Consider the following 14,871-nt stretch of genomic DNA (forward strand, 5'->3'; position numbering starts at 1 on the left):
TCAGTGTTATAGCTTCACCTTTGTCGTTAGTTTTGAAGCCAAAATGCGTCCGTTCTCCCTTTTCTGTCTACACAGTGTCTGATTGTAAGTACTCTGTGATTGTGCGCTACCGAACACGCTCCTCTGCTCGTAAACCGGAGGGCCGGTACTTTTTAGAGGCGGTATAGTACCGAATATGATTCATTAGTATCGCAGTACTATACTAATACCGATATATCGTACAACCCTAATCCATTATAATTATTATTTAACCATGATCCCTGAAAAAGATATTACAGGCCGTCATTTTAATGGTAGGTTTATTGTAACAGTAAGAGCCTAAATTTGCGCTCTTTCATACTAAACACTGGAGTGCATAGGTGCGTTTACACTGTACAGTAGAGCAAAAGTACTAAAATGCTGCACACTTACCACTCCGTGGTACCTGTAAGCCGATGTACCATTGTACAGGTAAATATTCTATTGCCCTCGCTCTGGGGATAATCAGCTCAGGATGAAATACTTCAGAGTATTTCCCCAACAATACGTTGCATACTGGATATGGTACTCAGCATACTGCATATAGTTTCTCTCACCTGATAAGGTGAAGCTGACCAATTTGCGACTGAGCTCTGACCCTGACTGGCCCTCAGCATGACCGTCACTTCCCACCTGGAAAGGGAAAAAGAAGAGGAAAGTAGTGTTTAGTCACTCCATGTAATGAAACAGCAATAAACGTGATGGGACTGTTATCGCATTTCTGCATCAAAACGCCAAGCAGAGAACAAAAGGACAGTAGTGGCAGAGGATCATACAACTGAAAAAAAAATGTCACTACTGCTTACTGACTTTTAGGTAGGTCTTCAAGACTTCAAAGATGTTTTATTGTCGACTTCACATCATACAAGACAAGTCAACACTTGTCAAGTCTCTAATTCAAATATGACCAAAGATGGGCCAGTTTTGCTTTTTAAGCTGCTGCTGGCAACACCATTTGCAATGTTATTTTGATTAGTCTTGAACCGTTTTATCGAAATAAGTCTAAAGGTTTGTCAAACTCCAAGTTGTGTGCATCAGATCCCAGAAGACGAGGCTTTGATACAAAACCAGGCTACGGGGTGCCCCCAAGACTGAGGTCTTAAATTTAAATATAACCATTTTGAAAATGTTTAACTTAATGTATAATATAAATAAATAATATATACAATAATTGTAATATTGTTTAGTTAGATAGTAATATTGATAGTATATAGATTAAGTACATCTTGGGTACAAAGCTCCATAAAAAAAGCTGCTTTTACCAGTATTTGTCTCGTTGATGTTATTGTGCACATGCCAAGATTAGATTAGAATAATACTTTATCCTACTTTATCTTGTGTTTCCTCAAACCAAGTCGTAATGACGAAGTCTTTTTCCACCAGAGTTTAGCAGCTATTCCAATGTTGTAGTGGCCCATATTGACACAACAGCCTTGTGTAAAATGTCATGGACAAGTAAACACGAAAGTATTTATTTTAAAGATATCAGAGCAGGCTGGAAGACATGAAACGAGAAGGAATGCAGGCAGCATTCTGGGCTTTTTCGGCAAGTCAGAGATTAACCACTAATGAATGACAGTCAATCTGTGACATCACAAATGCATTCAAACTTGCGCGCAAGGTCACGTCCAAATCATCAAAGATCCCCTTTAAATTACTTTTTTTAATAAAAATTGTATTTTGTTAAATTTTTTTACATTTTTCTCCTATTAATTGTTTAATTAAATGAATTTTAATTATATTAAATATATATATTCAGTGTATACAATTTTCAAACATTATTAAAGGAAACATAACAACAATTAATGTGATGCTTTTTTTAAGACCACTATTGTTGTTTTGATTAGAAGAAAGTAAAGAAAGTGTACCGTCACTCCAGGGTTCTTGACTGTGATGCAGGGTGTTGTCGCTCTTAGTGCTCCGCTCACACCATGATAATATTTGAAGCATATCTTGGTCTCGGCTGCAAAGAGATCACACACAGTTTAGCAGATTGATGCACACGCTTATCCTGCTAATAATTTATACACAGGACTCACGCTCCATGAAGTAAGGCCCCGCCTCCAGTCTCCACACGATCTGGCCCCGCTGGGTGCCGTTCACTCCGCGGTTCTTGGAGTCCCACACGTTGGCTACACATGTCTCGTCTGGAGAACACACACAACTACATGACAGTTTACACTAAAACTCATATTTTAGGTCATTCCATTCACAGCTTGTCCATCAGACTTCTGCATTTCAGTTTAATGTATTTTATTTTAAACATCAACACCAGTGTTTCCCGGTGGCAATGGGGGCGTGACCAAGGGTGGTGTGGTGGCGTGGCTTCAATAGGACGTCATCATATAATTTGGCAAATGTTGTACATGTATTTACAGGCAAATCGGTGTTATCTATTAGTATCAATTTACCTTGTTCTTGTTACATTACATCATGTTGCTTTATTTTGTAATTGTTGTTGCTTATTTTGTTACTACAATGTAACACAGGCTATCTTTAAGATAATACAATAATGACGATCATTTAATTAACTGTGGAAGGTTCGAGATTTTTCTTTGCACAGCCCTGCTTTATTTAAATATATTAATCTGCCCTCTGAATGTTGGAATTTCCTTTAAACAGTTCTTAAAATTAGAGATGAAAACCTTTCAAATTGAAGTTGTTTCATTATAGTCTACAGTTACTGTAGAACTAACCACACTAAGGAAAGTACCGCACATGAATATACACATGAAGTGCACGTACATATAAGAATAATGTTAAATCGACAATACAGTTTGGTATAAACTGAAAAAAGCATTACAATTTTACAGGGCAAAGTTCAGCTCTCATGCTGCTCGCTTAAAGTTAACATACAATGTCTAGCCTATTAACGGAAATTAGCATCACAATCGTTTTAAACTCGTACAAATGTTTAACAAATGAGTTTATAACGCAACAAAATTGACAGAAGACAACAAATGCATTTCTACTAACAGACATATCAAATATTCTTTATTGTCAATTCCTCCATACATACAAGACATACGGAAGAATCGAGACACCGTTTGTCTACCGCCCATACCATGGAGCACATTTCCCAAGCCAGCGGAGAAAATGGCAAACAGTTTGACAGAAAAGGAAAACATGAAAAAAGAGATAAAAGAGACTACAGACAGATGCCATGTTGTTTCCACAAAACAAAAACACAAAAAAAATCCTCAGCAAACCAGACAGGGAAAAAACAGCTTTGACTGATTTTGTACCTCATTAAGTAAGGTTCACTACATGCCAACTTTATTTAGACAGCCCTTTAAAAACAACCACAGTTGAAAAACAAAGGGCTGTACACCACAAACAAGTCAACACATAAAAAGTAGAGAAGTACAGGCAAAGGACAGACTAAAATATATAGTTTTAAACAGAGGTAAAATCCACAGACACACCCACACACACACAGACATGCACACACACTCACACACACACACACACACACACACACATATATATATATATATATATATATATATATATATATATATATATATATATATATATATATATATATATATATATATATATATATATATATATATATATATATATATATATATATATTATATATATACATATACATATACTGTAATATATATATATATATATATATATATATATATATATATATATATATATATATATATATATATATATATATATATATACATACCTTAACCCATAGGGTTCAATATGATGTGGGTCCACCTTTTGCAGCTATAACAGCTTCAAATCTTCTGGGAAGGCTGTCCACAAGGTTGCAGAGTGTGTTTATAGGATTTATTGACTAATCTTCCAAAAGCGCATTGGTGAGGTCACACACTGATGTTGGTCGAGAAGGCCTGCCTCTCAGTCTCTGTTCTAATTTATCCCAAAGGTGTTTTATCGGTTCAAGTCAGGACTCTGTGCAGGCCAGTCAAGTTCATCCACACCAGACTCTGTCATCCATGTCTTTATAGAACTTGCTTTGTGCACTGGTGCACAGTCATGTTGGAAGAGGAAGGGGCCCGCTCCAAAATGTTCCCACAAGGTTGGGAGCATGGAATTGTCCAAAATGTTTTGGTATCCTGTAGCATTCAAATTTATTTTCACTGGAACTAAGGGGCCAAGCCTAACTCCTGAAAAACAACCCCTCACCATAATTCCTCCTCAACCAAATTTCACACTCGGCACAAGGCAGTCCGAAATGTACCGTTCTCCTGGCAACCTCCAAACCCAGACTCGTACATCAGATTGCCAGATGGAGAAGCGTGATTCATCCCTGCAGAGAACGTGTCTCCACTGCTCTAAAGTTCAGTGGCAACGTGCTTTACACCACTGCTTCCGAAGCTTTGCATTAGACTTGGTGATGTATGGCTTAGATTCAGCTGCTCGGCCATGGAAACCCATTCCATGAAGCTCTCTCCATACTGTACGTGGGCTAACTGGAAGGTCACATGAAATTTTGAGCTATGTAGCAACTGACTGCGCAGAAAGTCGGCGACCTCTTTGCACTATGCACTTCAGCATCTGCTAACCCCTCTCTGTCAGCTTATGTGGCCTACCATTTTGTTGCTGAGTTGCTGTTGTTCCCAAACGTTTCCATTTTCTTATAATAAAGCCGACAGTTGACTGTGGAATATTTAGGAGCGAGGAAATTTCACGACTGGATTTGTTGCACAGGTGGCATCCTATGACAGTTCCACGCTGTAAATCGCTGAGCTCCTGAGAGCGGCCCATTCTTTCACAAATGTTTGTAGAAACAGTCTCCATGCCTAAGTGCGATTAGGACACCTGATTCTGATCATTTGGATGGGTGGCCAAATACTTTTGGCAAAATAGTGTATATATACATATTTGATTTTGGTACCTCCAGGAGCAGCTGACCTGAGGGACCGGGTGGGGGCATGGAGATGGAGCAGCTCAGAGAGGTAAAGTGAGGCAAGACCATGTAAGGATTTAAAAACGAATAAAATAATTAAAAAATTGACTCTAAAAGACACAGGCAGCCAGTGAAGTGGAGTAATGTGCTCTCTTTTGCTTGTGCTTGTGCTTGTTAAAAGTCGGGCAGCTGCATGTTGGACCAGCTGCAGACGTCAGAGGGAGGACTGACTGATTCCAAAATACATAGAGTTACAATAATCCAGCCGAGATGGTAATAAAGGCATGGATTATTGTCTCAAACTGTTGCCTTGAAAGAAGGTTTTTAACCTTGGCCAGCTGACGTAAATGAAAAAAGCTTGTGTTTCACCACTGTGCCAATCTGACGGTCCAATTTAAAATGATTATCAATATGAAAGCCCAGGTTGGTGACCATGGGCTTAACGTGCAAAGCCAAAGGGCCAAAATCAACAAGGACGGCTCACAGGTACACTAGGTCCAAACACTATTACTTCTTATTTAGACTTAGAGACTTCCTTTTTATTGTCATTCAAATTTGAACTTTACAGTACAGATAAGAACAAAATTTTGTTGCATTAGCTCATGGTAGTGCAGGATAAAAAAGCAATAAGGTGCAGATATAAATAAATAAATAGGTTACTGTACAGATAAATATATTGCACTTTTTCATATGCGTCCACGTTTATGGATGTATGTTATATTGTCTTTTTTATTCCAGTGAGCTAAATGCGTTCAAGAGTCTTACGGCCTGAGGGAAGAAGCTGTTACAGAACCTGGAGGTTCTGCTTCGGATGCTGCGGAACCTCTTTCTAGAGTCCAGCAGTGAAAACAGTCCTTTATGGGGGTGGGAGGAGTCTTTGCAGATTTTCTGAGCCCTGGTCAGGCAGCGGCTTTTTGCGATCTCCTGGATAGGAGGAAGAGGAGTCATGATGATCTTTTCCGCCGTCCTCACCACTCTCTGGAGAGACTTCCAGTCTGGGGCACTGCAGGCTCCAGTCCAGACAGAGATGCTGTTGGTCAGCAGGCTCTCTATAGTGCCTCTGTAGAATGTGGTGAGAATGGGGGGAGGGAGCTGTGCTCTTTTCATCCGACGCAAAAAGTGCATGCGCTGCTGAGCTCTTTTTACAAGAGCTCCGGTGTGTAGGGACCAGGTTATATTGTCAGTTATCTGCACCCCCAGGAACTTGGTGCTGCTTACCATCTCCACCGCTGTGCCGTTGATGAAGAGTGGAGTGTGGCTGGACTGGTGCTTCCTGAAGTCAACGATGATCTCCTTGGTCTTGTCGACGTTCAGGACCAGGTTGTTGGTTCTGCACCAGTCAACCAGATGTTTCACCTCCTCCCTGTCGTCCATGTCGTTGTTGTCACGGATGAGGCCCACTACTGTTGTGTCGTCCGCATACTTCAGAATGTGGTTAGTAGTGACCCTGGCGCAGCAGTCATGGGTCATCAACGTGAACAGCAGCGGACTCAGGACGCAGCCCTGGGGGGAGCCGGTGCTCAGGGAGATGGCACTGGAGGTGTTGTTGCCCACTCTCACAGACTGGGGTCTGTCTGTGAGGAAGTCAAGCAGCCAGTTGCATAGGGTGGTACTGAATCCAAGGAGGGCCAGTTTGCTCACCAAATGCTGCGAGATGATGGTGTTGAATGCTGAGCTGAAGTCCAGAGACAACATCCGCATGTGTGTGTCCTTTCCTTCCAGATGTTCTATGCTCAGGTGGAGTGCAGAGGAGATGGCGTCCTCTGTGGAGCGGTTAGGGTGATAAGCAAACTGGTATGGGTCGAATGTGGGGGGAAGTCTGGAGACAATATATTCCTTTACCAGCCTCGCGAAGCACTTCATTATGATGGGGGTGAGTGCAATGGGGCGATAATCATTGAGGGAGGAGATTGTGGGTTTTTTAGGCACTGGAATGATTGTGGCCGTCTTAAAACATGATGGTACCAGAGCCTGGGTCAGCGAGATGTTGAAGATGTCTGTGAGAACCCCAGCCAGCTGGTGTGCACATCCCTTAAGCACCTTGCCCGGAATGTCATCAGGTCCCGCTGCTTTCCGGGGGTTCACACTCCTCAGGGTTTTCAGGACATCCGCTGTGTCCAGGTTGAGCGGCTGCTCATCAGGGCGAGGGATGGATTTTCTCGCCGGAGTGGTGTTAAGTGCCTCAAACCTCGCAAAGTAGTTGTTTAGGTCATTTAGGAAGCTGATACTGTTTTCACAGGGACGGGGGGCAGCTTTATAGTTTGTGATGACCTGTATGCCCTGCAAAATTCGTCTAGTATTTGTGGGGTTCTCGAAGAAATCCTGCACTTTCTGACTGTGAGCACGCTTTGCAACCATAATGGCACGGTTCAGGTTAGCTCTGACTGTTTTTAATGCTATCATGTCGCCAGACTTAAAAGCCTTGTTCAGCATTGCACGTCATCCAGGGTTTCTCGTTGGCCCGTATGGGGATGTTCTTGATTACACTGACATCCTCCATGCACTTCTGAATGTATGCGGACACAGACTCTGCATACTCCTCCACACATGTGTTATGATTATCGGTGGCGGCTGCCTTGAACATGTCCCAGTCTGTGGTTTCGAAGCAGTCTTGTAATGCTTCCATTGCTCCCTCTGGCCAGGTCCTCACCTGCTTCACTGTAGCTTGCTTCCTGATCAGCAGGGGCTTGTATGCAGGAATTAGCATCACAGATAGATGGTCTGAGGAGCCGAGGTGGGGGCGTGGTGCAGCTTTATACGCATGTTTAATATTGCTGAACACCATGTCCAGCGTGCTTCCACCCCTGGTTGCAAAATTAACATATTGATGGAAATGAGGGAACACAGTTTTCATGTTAGCTTGATTAAAATCCACCTTCTTTGGTGTTAGTACTGGGGGGAATGTTAGCCCCTCGATGCTAACTGCCTCGTCCGGAACGGATGGTTTTAGCCACGTTTCTGTGAGAAATATGGCGCAGCAGTCTCTCAGAAGCAGAAGCAGAAGCAGAAGCTTTATTTGTCCATTCTTAACATGTACAAGACACATAAGAACTGAAATTACATTTTCGGCACAATCCCGCTAAGAGCAGACATACGTTACAGGGAGACAAGACGGGACCGCCAACGGATCAGCCACTTAGGGCGCTCCTTAAAAAGGTGGGAAAAAGGTGACATTGGGGAAGGGGGGAAGAGTAAAAAAAATATCAGTCTGAGGCTGGACCCTCAGAATGGTCCAGACTGAGTCCGAGGAAAAAACCTCACATAGCATGGCACACATAAACATGGTAAATGTAATCACAAACAACTCGCAACAGAGTCATCCAACAGGACCTTGGAGGCCGGCAGCTGCTGTTGAGCGCTACTCAGCCCCCACAACCCCGGAGGAATTAAGCAGTGGTGAAGGCGTTGATTTGGGGAGGGGTGTGTGCGTGCATGTATGCCCAATTAACTTGGGTGAGATGTTGGAATTGTCTTTATGGGCCGAGGCCGGCCCCAAGAGTTCAAGAGTTCAAGAGTCCGACCCAGGTGCTTTTGAAAAAAAAGGGGAAGGTCAAAAGCGTCCATCTTTGAGGAGTCCTCAGGGGAGTGTTTTCAAACAGCCTGTTCCTCAAGGCCATTCGAGGGAGTCAAATCGTAGATTAAGATGTTGTTTTTTCTTCGAGCAGTCAAAACAATGACATTCCTGCTCTGTATGCAGGCTCTGACAATTCCAATTTATTCTTTCTCTAACTTCATCAAGATGGAATCCACCTTGCGATTCAAATCAGCAATCGCTCCAGTCTGTGATCCCACAGCACGACCCAATCCTTCCATTGCGTTGAACAGCCTGTTGGCCCCTTGAGTGGCTGCCATCGTCTTCCGAATTTGACGATACACCAGAGAAATGCCCAGCCCAATCAGCAAATGCCCTGCGATCACAGCTCCAAATAGGTAGATGTCTTCCACGTCCTCGATGGAAAGGACTGAGAGGCACATGATTCTCCAAGTATTCCAGGAATCTCTCACGTACCCCGCAGCAATGGTTCCATCAGGGCAGCCAGGCTCCCCCGAACCTCTTTTCCTTGTCGAAAAGACTGTGTCAATTGCGTCGAGAGTCCAGTTGATCAAATTCATTTTGATGTTTAGATTTGAGGACAGCTCAAGAAAAGAGGCTTCAAAAAGTTCAGACAAAGACAAGGACACAAGAAAGCAAGCGGGAAGGAGGAGGAGCAGGGAAAAATGTATATAGCGTCTTGCATATAAATCCAGCTTAAGGTAGTCCAGTTTGTTCTCCAGGGAGCGGACATTTGAAAGCAGGATGGAAGGAAGCGGCGTTCTGTGAGGATTAGCCTTTAGCTTTGTTGTTAGCCCCGCTCGGCATCCCTGCTTCTGCTTCCGATCACACCGCTTACGTCTCCTCCGTCGACGGTCCCTGCTGGTACTAGGCTCCGCTGCTTCACAGGCCGCTGGATGTAGTCGGCGTAGAATTCCGATGCTAGCGAGGAGGTCCAACGTATACGCATCTTTCGGTCCAATACGGCCCGATCCATCCACATCCAAAATTGTCTGGCGGTCGTATGTTACCACGGAGTGTCCACGCTGGAAGCCAGCCATAAAATTCACAGAATTTTCCAGTATTTTTGCCAAAATGTTTTATTACTACCATGAGCCTCTGCAGCCGCAGCCGTGCATGGCGCCGCCATCTTGAGGAAATATAATTGATATTTAAGAAATTTAGAGCCATCCAGGCCTTGATATCACCAAGACAAGTGAGTAGTGGCTGCATTGAAGAGGCATGTTTTCCCTTTAACGGAAAATAAATTTGTGTGTCATCAGCATAACAATGAAAAGAAATGTCATGCTTTCTTAAAATTGAGCCCAGCGGAGGTAAATACATAGAAAACAGCAGTGGTCCTCAAACTGAGCCCTGTGGGACCCCACATGTCAAGGGAGCAACATAAGATTCAGAACCAGCAACATTTACAGAGAAGGTTATTTTTGTTAAATATGACTTCAAGCAACTCAAAGCAGTACCACAGATGCCCACTTGATGCTGTAGGCGGCTAATTAAGATATTATCATTGTCAGTTGACAATATTTGTCGACTTAACAAGCTTTTGGGCGTTTGCAGTTTATGTTTGACATTAACCATAGACCTTATCACAACATGTCTGCTGAGCCTTTAAACATTTATGAGCACATCTCAAGTAAAAAGACGACAAATGCATCAATCCCACCACCCACAGAGACAGCCCACATACCCAAACAGAGATTGTGTATTGTATTTTAGGTCTGTCTGTCTCTGTTAGGTCCACCAATTAAGAGCTTTATTACTAATAGTTTAAATGTGTTGTTGTAGCAGTGGTGAACAACTAATGCAGGTCAAACAGGATGCTGGAGCTCTGTGGGCGGGTTGGCGGCGCTGCCAGGCTGTAGACGATGCTCATCCCCTGGGGAGAGCGAGCCCACAGTAAGGCCCTCCCCTTCCTTACCGCTTGGATCAATACCTCCCAAGATCTCTCAATGGTTTGTAGGGATAATGTAATCAAAGCAAATTTAAAACCAGCTATTTGGCCACTCAAAAATGTTCATTATGTCTTTTTATTCATACACTTTTCAAATTTTCTTATAATCAGACAATATTTTCTTCTGAAGAAGACTGCAGAACATGTCGAAACATGTCAGGTAAAAATTTCGTCTAATATACCGAAAATATTGTTTGATTACAAGAAGATTTGAAAAGTATTTGGTCACACCAGGGCTTTAATCCCATTTGTTGTTGTTGAAAATTTTACTTTATTCATCACGTATACAATTGACAGTGAAATCCCTCTCTGCATTTACACTGCTAGTCAAACGGACAGATGCTCGTCTAACAGAATTACTTACTTATTTGCTGTGCAAACCAACAAATAGCAAAGAGCGCAACACATAACAAGTAAGATAACACACAACATTTACTTGCCATTCTATGTGGGTAACAACAACAAAAGAAAACAATTTTACTTCATTTATCTTAGTTGTCTGATCATTTCTAAATGCATTTTGGAAATAAGTTTTTTAATCATAAATTTTAAATTCATGTTCTAAATTATAAGGGTTCATTATGCATTTCCTTACCCGGATTCTAAGTTTTAAAAAACATAAACTCTGCTCTACCAATATGCAAATACCACGCGCCACACAGCATGTGCAAAATGAAAATAGCGTGTACTTTTAGTGGGCGTGTTGTGTGCGATAAACTAGGACTGTGTGTAGAATTAATAACTGGTGCAGACCGCCTTATTTAAATTGGGGTTTTGCATGTACTATCTAGATTTTACCATGGAGACACTCATTTACTGCACATTCATGCAGCAGACAATGTACCACTTTTTGGGGCATTTTAGAGGCCTTCCTGCAATGCCTCTACAATGAAAACCAATTTTTAGCATAGGCCAGGGATGTTCAAACCACGGCCCACGGGCCAAGTGGTGACATCACAAGTTTAACAAGAAGATTGGCCTGTGGAGAGTTTTGGCCTAACATTGCTCCCATTGGAATTTAATAAAAGTGTGCTTGCTGCACTTTTGTGGGTTACAATAGAATTGGTGGTGAATGACCATGAGTTTTATTTGGAAACATCTTGAGCACAGCATCAATTTATATGACCTAATCCAAACAACTTTTCCCACTCATGGTGTAAATTAACTATAGCCAACAAATAAAGTCAACACACTGTCGCACATAACACACACCTGTGGACATTATTAAAAAAATGTAAGCACTATATATAATTTAAAATTACACATATATGAATTCACTATAGTGCATGATGGGTGATATGCAAAACACCCTCCACACTTCCCCATCTTGGCGCATTTGAGCTGCTTGATATTTCTGAATGATTAAACAACTAAAAGGAGGTTGTCAGGGAAGTAAACAAGGTAGGAGTCCAAATTTCACATACACTTTATATTCAATTGTTTATTGTTTTTACTTCATATTGCATTGTAGTCAGGGTCTGGTGGGGGTTTGTTAAAGTTGAAGTTATGTGTTGTTGTTCAGTCTGTTATAGCTTGTCAATGCAAACTGAAGTGTTATTTTGGTACAAATCATTGTGTTAAGTCACAATCATGTGTGGTGAAAAAAAACATCGTAATGTGTGTATTTGTGTGTGCGTCTCTATTTGTGTGTGTGTGTGCGCGCATCCAAATTACAGAGCATTGCTGAGTACTCTTGAAAGTATGGCTTTATCGCAGGTTGTACTGTGTTCTTACATGTTTGGCAGGGTATGAAATGATTATGCAGACTTAAAGCACTGCGATCACAGATTACATGTGATTGATTGATTGAGACTTTTATTAGTAGGTTGCACAGTGAAGTACATATTCCGTACAATTGACCACTAAATGGTAACACCCGATTAAGTTTTTCAACTTGTTTAAGTCGGGGTCCACAAAAGAGTGAGGGTCCATGTAAAAAGAGCTGTATAAACGTGATCACAGATCACTCTAAAACAGCACACAGAGTTGGAATAAATAATAATAAAAAAACAATTGACGTTAGTGTAGTGATTTCGATATAAACTTTAAAGCCTGATTACCGTAAATTCTGGACTATAAGCCGCTACTTTTGTCCTATGCATTGAACCCTGCAACTTATAAAATGGTGCGCATAATTCATGCATTTTTCTTCACTAACCGCCATAATGTTTTGTGTTCAATAGTTTACATTAAACTCAACCAGCGACACTGAAAATTGTTTATTGTTTTTGCTGTGCCGCCATCTTTTGGACAAGTTTGCTCACTGCAGGTGTTGCGGATTAAAAATGCTCTCCCTGTTTTAATGCCTGGAACTGGAAGTAAAGCCGTCCATAGCTTTTCTACTCAAAAGGATTCTTCATTCATCACTCCAAGCAACGTTTGTAAGCTTTACAATATAACTAAACAATTGATACTTACTAAATCGTCCCATGTGTCATATCTGTAGGAGTGTTTTCATGCATATTTGTACGTGCTATGACGCTAGAGTCGTTAGCATTAGCTAATAGGCTAACTCATTCTGTGTTAGATGTATTAACTTATAATGGCATTCTTTTTGTATTGTTTCAGTTTTACAAATTCCTCTGTAAAGTCACCAAAACGTCACCGAGGAGATATTGAGTCTGTTTAGCTTATTGGAGAGCTAGCTTTCGCAGCTAGTGGGCCCATGACAATGACTTCTGTTTTGCTTTATCAGCCGTTTTACTGCCGTTTTACAGGCACTGTTTGGAAACAATTAAGGTATGTAAATAAACATTTACAGAATATTTTTGTGTATACAACTTATTTCATAATGTATGTCTGATCATATTACAGAAAAGAGCAGTGCGGATCATTCACAACGTTGGTTATTTAGAACATACTCATAATCTGTTTATGCAATCAAAGTTGCTCAAATTTGATGACCTTGTTAAATATAATACATTAATAATCTTATATAAAGCATTTAACAAATTATTGCCGACTAATCTACAACGTTTTTTTATAAGACGAGTGCAGGCTCATAACTTGAGAGGCTTTGGATATTTCTTATTGCCGAGAGCTCAAACCACTCGTAAACGTTTTTGTGTGTCTGTATGCCGAGTAAAACTATGGAACAAACTGGACTTACAACACAAGCAATGCCAAACTATTAATCGATTTAAACTATTATATAAACATGGGGTCTGGTTCAAATATAGAGATGAGGGTCTTTAATTTGACCTGCTGCTGTACTCTGTCTCAAAGTGTTAACATGTGCTCAATGTTTCCTTACCATTATTGCTATGATGTCTATTACCATTATTGCTATGTTGTCTATTACTATTATTGCTATGTTGTCTATTACCATTGTTGGTATATTCATTATTCCTACATTGTTGATACAAATGATTGTTACAGTGTAATAATTATTGTTACCTGTGGTAATGCCACTATGATACAACATCTGTATTATAATCCTTGAACAAAGTAAGAGTGAAACTCATGTGAATAATCACTGAATGGAGAACTGGGGGTGGGATTAAATAAATTATCTTCATCCCACTCCCTTTTAGGCAAAACTGGACAATCATGCATTACATACTATACATTACCTTTTGCACTATATTAATTTATATTATTATGTGTTGTCAACTTTGTACTTTTTTATGTCATTGCTTGAAATAAATAAATAAATGAAAAAAAAAGAAAAAGGAAATATGTATCTGTGGCCCATAACCTCCCTGCTTGGCACTCAGCAACAAAGGGTTGGAGTTGGGGGTTAAATCACCAAAATGATTCCCGGGCGCGGCGCCGCTGCTGCCCACTGCTCCCCAAGGGGATGGGACAAATGCAGAGGACAAATTTCACCACATCTAGTGTGTGTGTGACAATCATTGGTACTTTAATCTTAATCTTAATCTTAATCTTATAGTTCGGCTTGGCTAATAAATAGAAAAATACACTACCGTTCAAAAGTTTGGGGTCACCCAAACAATTTTGTGGAATAGCCTTCATTTCTAAGAACAAGAATAGACTGTCGAGTTTCAGATGAAAGTTCTCTTTTTCTGGCCATTTTGAGCGTTTAATTGACCCCACAAATGTGATGCTCCAGAAACTCAATCTGCTCAAAGGAAGGTCAGTTTTGTAGCTTCTGTAACGAGCTAAACTGTTTTCAGATGTGTGAACATGATTGCACAAGGGTTTTCTAATCATCAATTAGCCTTCTGAGCCAATGAGCAAACACATTGTACCATTAGAACACTGGAGTGATAGTTGCTGGAAATGGGCCTCTATACACCTATGTAGATATTGCACCAAAAACCAGACATTTGCAGCTAGAATAGTCATTTACCACATTAGCAATGTATAGAGTGTATTTCTTTAAAGTTAAGACTAGTTTTAAGTTATCTTCATTGAAAAGTACAGTGCTTTTCCTTAAAAAATAAGGACATTTCAATGTGACCCCAAACTTTTGAACGGTAGTGTATATTTTTC

At 40.9% G+C, this 14,871-nt stretch overlaps 1 protein-coding gene across 5 annotated transcripts in view; it reads right to left on the reverse strand.

Moving 5' to 3' along the window:
- hecw2b (HECT, C2 and WW domain containing E3 ubiquitin protein ligase 2b) overlaps nucleotides 1-14,871 on the reverse strand; it is a 114,436-nt gene that overhangs the window by 49,321 nt on the left and 50,244 nt on the right. For all 5 annotated transcript variants that reach the window (XM_062054055.1, XM_062054056.1, XM_062054052.1 and 2 more), the window contains 3 exons: nucleotides 2,058-2,165; nucleotides 1,887-1,981; nucleotides 576-651 (listed from right to left, as the gene is read on the reverse strand). In XM_062054055.1, the coding sequence (XP_061910039.1) occupies nucleotides 576-651; nucleotides 1,887-1,981; nucleotides 2,058-2,165 (279 nt within the window). The remainder of the gene's footprint in view (nucleotides 1-575; nucleotides 652-1,886; nucleotides 1,982-2,057; nucleotides 2,166-14,871) is intronic.

Source organism: Entelurus aequoreus, linkage group LG07 (genome assembly GCF_033978785.1).
Source record: "Entelurus aequoreus isolate RoL-2023_Sb linkage group LG07, RoL_Eaeq_v1.1, whole genome shotgun sequence".
Taxonomy (NCBI): domain Eukaryota; kingdom Metazoa; phylum Chordata; class Actinopteri; order Syngnathiformes; family Syngnathidae; genus Entelurus; species Entelurus aequoreus.